Source organism: Oratosquilla oratoria, chromosome 10 (genome assembly GCF_046742065.1).
Source record: "Oratosquilla oratoria isolate Oo_2021 chromosome 10, ASM4674206v1, whole genome shotgun sequence".
Lineage (NCBI taxonomy): Eukaryota > Metazoa > Arthropoda > Malacostraca > Stomatopoda > Squillidae > Oratosquilla > Oratosquilla oratoria.
Genome location: NC_134786.1, coordinates 14,674,823 through 14,682,322, shown reverse-complemented (window position 1 = coordinate 14,682,322; position 7,500 = coordinate 14,674,823). Strand labels below are relative to the sequence as shown.

The following is a 7,500-nucleotide window of genomic DNA, read 5'->3' as shown; positions in this document are numbered from 1 at the left end:
CGAGAATAAGGCCTGTGTTAGAGGGGAGACCACATTATATATCGTGCTTCGAGTCTACCCAAAGTCGTCGTCATAACGGAGTCAAACTTCTTTTCGTTAATCTGGTTACCTCGACACCACATTAACTTAACTTATAAGGCTTGATTATAGTAATTGTTAAATAACTTTATTCGTTATAAGGGTACTTTTCAAAACGAAGACTCATATAATGTCGATTTTTCCCAACTGCAAAGACACGATATACAATGATTTTTTTGTTCTTCCTTGTCGTTCATTTCCTCTTACCCGTTCGGTGCTTCCCTTCGGGTGCAAACAAAGAGAGAAAGACGCAGAAGATCCAAATCGATAAGAGGCCTTACTCTGTCTGACATAAAGACTATTTGATCACCAGGAATACCCTTTTCGGCCTGGCAACAGATTTGCCCAAATACTTCGAGCCGATTCATATTCTTCCTAGAATGGATCCACCTCAATCTAGAGACGTGATAGGAGAACAAGAGCCTCTAGAGGATTCGGTGAGAGCATCTTAGAGGACGTCTCACAACATACTTGGTTCTGTTTACTCATTTCCTCCACTCTCGCTTCCCTGAATGTGCTCGGAAGCTCTTTGCAAACGGTGGGGATTGGGGAGAGAGAGTGTGTGTGTGTGTGCGTGTGTGTGTGTGTGTGTGTGTGTGTGTGTGTGTGTGTGTGTGTGTGTGTGTGTGTGTGTGTGTGTGTGTGTGTGTGTGTGTGTGTGTGTGTGTGTGTGTGTGTGTGTGTGTGTGGACGTACGTATGCATGTGACTATAAACATGCACCGTGACAAGAACCACACCCAACTACAGCACGTGTCCCAACAGCCAGTAAAAACAAACACAGACACCTCGCAAACTATACAAAGTGATGAGAAGAACAACAAAATGTACCAAAAACCATCCCAACAAAACACTTGTACACAGAAAACAAAATCCAGCAGCAAAGAGCATCATGTGAAAACGACAAAGGCCTCTACACAACCCATATCACACAAGCACAAGCAGAAATAAAGTACAATCCTGTCATGCGCACCACACAATACATCCAAACAAAAACATATTCACACCTAGATCACCAAACGAGTTTTTTAAGATATACCATCAAATGCAACACCACCAAAACCCCACAGAAAAGTCACTTTCAAGGAAAACGAAAGACATACCAGCATGTCTCCACCCATGACACCATCCAGCTCCAATACAGCACCAAAACTGAACATGCCCGGGCATAGAATTAGACACCCATGACGTAACCACCAGAGAGAAAACATTGAGGACCTAACATTGACCTAGACCAAACATACACACGCGACAATAGAGTAACTACCATTTCCCCCAACCCCTGAGTAAAGATGCAGACAAAATTTAAACAAAGAAAGGAGTGAGGCAGGATGTGGCCGGAGTAGCAAGGTTAGGTAGGCTGCTCAACAACAGCCTGACCGACATCAGAAGAAAAAAGCTCCTCAGCGGAGCCCCCATCAACACCTCCGTAGTAGAGCAAAAAAGAAAAGTGACAGATATCAATCTCTGTTATGTTAATGATCGCAGCGTACGAAACATATTTGAAGATCTAGTGATTCTCGGAGCGACAGGTAACTATAATGTGATAGGAGTAACAGAAACATGGTTGGACACATCAAGTTGAGATTTTATTGCGGAATACTGTTTGCCGGGCTACACAATTTTCAGTTGCGAAAGAGAAAATAGAATAGGTGGTGGAGTAATCTTGTATGTCCATAACTCCCTCTAACCATCACTGTTAAAAACAGAGGCAGTAACAAATGTTGATATATTGTTTGTTGAAATTAAAAACAATTGCAGTAAATCTAAAGTAATGATTGGACTTGTTTATAGACCACAGGGCCAGCTGCTGGAAAATGATGAAAAATTATTCGATTTAATCGTAGAGACTAACCAACGCTGCGAGACAGTCATCATGGGAGACTTTAATTTACCGGTTAAGAGATGGGGCGAGGATTTGAATTCACATTCAGGACGAGACTTGTATAGTAACTTACTGGAAAGTGACTTCCAATAATGCGTAAACAGGCCTACTCGAGGAAATAATATCCTTGACCTAATATTTTCTACAACAGAGAATCTTGTAAACGAAGTGAATTTCAGCCCAATATTCAGCACTAGCGATCATCGTATCAACACATTCAAATTTAAAATGGAAGCTAGTTTATCTAAGATCAGCAAAGAAAAAGTACTCGACTTCCGTAATGCCAATTTTAATAGACTCCGATCATTACTAGAAAACTCAGACTGGAGTACAACTTTGAACGAGATTGATATTGATAAAGGGTGAGAAAAATTCACCACGGAGCTAAACAATGCTGTAAATCTCTGTGTCCCCTATCGTGAGAGATGTCCGGCAACAAATAAACCAAAGTGGTGGAATAGGGAAATTAGTAACAATCTCTCTCGTAAAAGGAGTGCGTACAAAGGGTATTTATCAACTAAAAGCCAAGACGATAAACTATCACTAGACAGAATTCGCCATGAAACCAAAACACTGATAAAGCGTAGTAAGAAAAATCTTGAAGAGTATATTGCTGAGGCAAGCAAATCGAACCCAAAAGAATTCTATAGTTATGCGAATAAGAAAAAAATGCTTACCTGCGACATTGGACCACTAAATGACGATGAAGGTAAACACACGGATGACGAAAATGAGATGGTCTCAATCCTTAATAAATTTTTTGTATCCGTCTTCACGGACGAGGATTGCTCAGTGTATCAGCCACCAAAACATAAAATATCCCAAGACGTTTTAAATCAACTCATAATTACCGAAAGTGATGTCGTACAAGGGATTGATAAGCTCAGAATAAATAAAGCCCCGGGACCTGACAAAATTTCAAATCTTTAGCACTTGGTAAAGTCCAATCAGATTGGAAATGTGCTAACGTAACACCAGTATTCAAGAAAGGGGACAAATCACAACCAGGCAACTACAGACCGATTAGCCTGACTTCGATTGTGTGTAAACTGCTAGAGACCATCATCCGCAACAATGCAGTGAAATTTTTAGAAGAAAATAAAATTATGAAAGATTTGCAACATGGCTTCCGTAGCAAACGTTCATGTTTAACTAATCTCCTCTACTTCTTTCATGACGTCTTTAACAAATACAAGGAATGTAGATCTGTTGGTATAATTTATCTGGATTTTTAGAGGGCATTCGATAAAGTTCCCCACAAACGATTGCTCGACAAATTAAAAACGCACAGTATTTAAGGCAGTATTCACAACTGGATTAAAGATTGGCTCTCTGAGCGAAAACAAAGAGTTGTAATTAACGGGGCCTCATCTGGAGTTAAAAGTGGCATACCACAAGGATCAGTTTTGGGACCTGTTTTATTCTTAATATATGTAAATGATCTAGACGGCGGCCTCCTCTGCAAAGTATCAAAATTTGCTGATGACGCAAAAATTACCGGTAAAGTAACAACCACCAAAGAGAAAGAAGCTCTTCAATCCGATCTAGACAGATTATTAAGCTGGGCTAGCAGGTGGCATATGAAATTTAACGTTAACAAATGTAAAGTCATGCACATTGGAAGTAACAATGATCACATCCAATACCAAATGAATGGTGAAATACTGGATTCAGTAACTAAGGAAAAAGATCTAGGAGTTTTGATATCAAATGACTTGAAGCCAAGTCAATATTGCTCAGAGGTTGTTAAAACAGCAAATAAATTGGCTGACTTCATCGGAAGAGTCTTCGAAAATAAATCAGAAAAAATATTGCTAAACCTCTATAATTCTTTGGTCCGTCTCCATCTCGAATACTGTGTGCAATTTTGGTCTCCATACTACCAGAAAGATATCAATAAACTAGAAAGAGTGCAAAGGAGAATGACCAAAATGATACCAAGACTGAGAAATCTGCCATATGAAGAAAGACTTAAAAGTCTAAACTTATTCGCACTTTCAAAAAGAAGAATGCGAGGAGATTTGATTTTAAAATGTTCAAAGGCTTTGACAACGAAAATGTCAAAGATTACTTCTTATTAGACCAATCAAGTACAAGAAGACGTCACGATTTTAAAACAATTGGCAAAAGATTCTCTTCGAATGAAAGTAAGCACTTCTTCTTTAACTGGGTTGTCAATGTGTGGAAATCGTTACCTTCCACTGTCGTTGAACGTAGCACAATAAGAACACTTAAAAATCGCTTAGATAAATACTTAGAATCTAATCCGCAAATAAAATATTATCCCTTGCAATAAAATATATGACAACCCGGCATTTCATTGCAACTAGATAGGATAGTGGTAGCAGCAGTGTTAGTTCACCTTCTATCGCCTAGTTGCCCTATAGTTTAGTTTAGTAAACATAAACAGCCTAGTTAGGGCCAGTAGACCTGCTGTTGTTTGTTCTTTGTGTTCCTTTGTGTTGCCTCTTCCTGTATCCATTTCTTTCTCAACATAACTATAACTTTCTTCTCTCTTGACCCTTTGAGCACTTTACTACTGTCGCCTTGAGATTTTACTCGGTTGAGGAAAAGCCTCATAAGGACCCTGAAGGGTTAAATCAGAGACTGATCTGCCATGAAAATTTACTCATATACAAATTGATATATCAACCCGTGAGTCATACACTTACATGTATTTACGCTGGACAAAACAGTTTGTACCCAAAGGATAGATAAGATTAAATGCGACATTTCCCGCGGAAGACTGTTAAGGCTCGTTTGAGTGCTAATGAGCAGGTCAGCATGCCTAATTCGTTCTCTGTATTGTATTCCCTTTTTGTATATCTAAGAAAGACCGAAATTGAAATAGAAATGAAAATAAAAGGCTTGCAGAAACCCGCTTTTAAAAGAATAAGAATAAAGAGTATATCAATTAGGACTTCTGTGCCTTTGCATAGGAAAATGTTTTTAGCTTTTCTTTTTTAACTGGAGGACCAAGCGACGGGGGTGGGGCTGCAGAATTTTACAATGAAAGCAAAAGGTAACTGCAAAAGGATCATTTTTATCGAGAAGAGACCCCCCCCCAAAAAAAAAAAGCTGGGAAGGTGGGGGAACGTTTCAAACTCAAGTATTGCGTTCAGCAGGGAACCTTATCCATGTCTAATCAGTAAATGTGTGAAGAGAGTCCTTACCTGAGACTATAATGCGAGTCTCGGCAACATTCGTGCCAAGAAAATTCTTCGCCTCACATTTCAGGATTCCTGGACGTTGATCCTTCCATTCTTTCCATGTGACCAGTTCACTTTCTGATACTTCTTCCCTCATCACCTATAAAAAGAAGTAAAGAAATTTGATAACATGCTTTCAACTAAAACCTACTCATATGAATTACGTAGACATGTTCGTCATGCTCTGGGCGATAATACTGTATGTATACTTTAGATAATAATTCCGCAAAAAAATAGTCCCACATAGAAATATTTACCTCCACTTCTTCGAAGTCCTTTTGACATCCTTCTTGGACAGACGGACAAGGATGGTATTTCCACATCACCCTGGGCAGTGGATAGCCCACAACACGGCATTCTAATCGCTTGGTGTCCCGCACAGGAACTATGGCCATAGTTGGTACGTTTACTAATGGAGCATCTAAAACACGGTACAAAGACGAACATTACAAAGGTGCAAGTATATATCATAAACACATACTAACCTATCTATCCTACCTAATGTTCCTGTTTATCCACCTACATACAAATCTATCTACAGACATGCCTGCACATGTATATATATATATATATATATATATTATATATATATATGTGTGTGTGTGTGTGTGTGTGTATATATATAAATATATATATATACTATATATTTGTATATATATAAATATATATAATATATATATGTATATATGTATATTTATACATATATATATATATATATATGTATATATATATTTATATATATATATATATATATATATATATATATATATTATACATATATATATATACATATATATATATTGGTTGAAATCAACTGCACTAGTTGCTTTAACAATCTTCAAGACTGTATTCTTTAATCTGGAGAATACTTTCCTATTAGCAACTGAGAGGGACTGGAAGTAGTCATTCATGACTCTCAAAAGAATATACGCAGTGTATGCCAACTGATATATTTTTGCATAGTAATAGTATTGAACAACTATTGACTCCACCGAAACTATAGTTTTTCGCCTCGTCGTGAGGCGTCTTCAGGGTGAGGACTGCTTTGTAGGATGCTCTGCTATATTGAAGGTCTTCCAACGAATAATAACCGATGGTTGGATGGGCTGGCTTATAAGGCTCAGCCTGCCTAGCTCAGACGGAATACTGGCCTCTCATTGGCTGAGAGGTGCAGTATGGGATTTTGTTCGGGAGCCAAGGGGGTAGGATTTTGTCTGGGAGCGAAGTGGGTGGGATTTTGTCTGGAAGCCAAGGGGGTGGGATTTTGTCTGGGAGCCAAGGGGGTGGGATTTTGTCTGGGAGCCAAGAGGGTGGGATTTTGTCTGGGATTCAAGAGGGTGGGATTTTGTCTGGGAGTCAAGAGGGTGGGATTTTGTCTGGGAGCCAAGAGGGTGGGATTTTGTCCGGGAGCCAAGGGGGTGGGATTTTGTCTAGAAGCTCTGGCCTGATTTGCTGCTGCTCTGGTTACTGGTCCTAGGCGCTGACTAACTAGCTGGACATGTTTAATTTGTTCGCGGGGCTGCTGTTGTCTAAGGGCTTGTTGTTCCTGGAGGGGGTTATTCTTTACAGGGCGCGCAGAAGGGAGAATAAAATCGGCAGCTTGCTGTATGTTGATGGTAGGGTGCTGGCAAGTAATGGATACTGCTTCTGCAATCTGCAGCTTCCTGAAGGCAGACTCCTTGTGAAGAATTTCCGTTTGGTCTAGCAGCTTCTGTAGAGGAGGCTTCATGTTGTGTGTTTCAGTGAAATGCTGGAAAATTGATCCCTGGTTTCTATGGGATTGTAGGCGACGTCGCAGTGTAGAGGAGGTCCTGCCAATGTATGTGCTGGAGCCGTCGCAGCGGCCCTCCTGACATGAAAATTTGTATACAACATTGGTGGTTGCCTCACTCGGGGCCCTGGGCGCCGTGCTATTCCTCATTATCAGGGAACTAATAAGGTTAGGTTTGCAGAATATTCTCAAGTCTATGATGGCATTTCTGTTAGTTGGGGTGACTCCTCTCTTGATGATATTCCTAAGGGCATCACACTCCTCGCGGTACCGATCATGAAAAGAATTATGGTGGTAAACGGTGATTTTCTCCTTGGGAGGGGTGGGCAACTGGGTCGAGTCTGCAAACTGGTCCAGTTTTTTCTGTATGACTTTCTCGATGAGATGGTCTGCATAGCCGTTGTTGGTGAGGAGCTGGCGGATACGGTCGAGTTCTCTGTGGATCTCAGTCCAGCTACTACAGTGGGTAAGGGCCCTCTTCACATAGGAAGATATCACGGATATCTTGTATGAAACAGCAGAGCATCCTACAAAGCAGTCCTCACCCTGAAGACGCCT

The 7,500-nt window shown here is 40.1% G+C and overlaps 1 protein-coding gene across 4 annotated transcripts in view; it reads right to left on the bottom strand.

Annotated features, from left to right (window-relative positions):
• The window catches only part of LOC143029107 (vascular endothelial growth factor receptor 1-like), a gene marked incomplete at its 3' end in the record, with an annotated part of 54,111 nt that overhangs the window by 18,264 nt on the left and 28,347 nt on the right, over nucleotides 1–7,500 (bottom strand). For all 4 annotated transcript variants that reach the window (XM_076191534.1, XM_076191538.1, XM_076191536.1 and 1 more), the window contains 2 exon segments: nucleotides 5,136–5,271; nucleotides 5,429–5,592. In XM_076191534.1, the coding sequence (XP_076047649.1) occupies nucleotides 5,136–5,271; nucleotides 5,429–5,592 (300 nt within the window).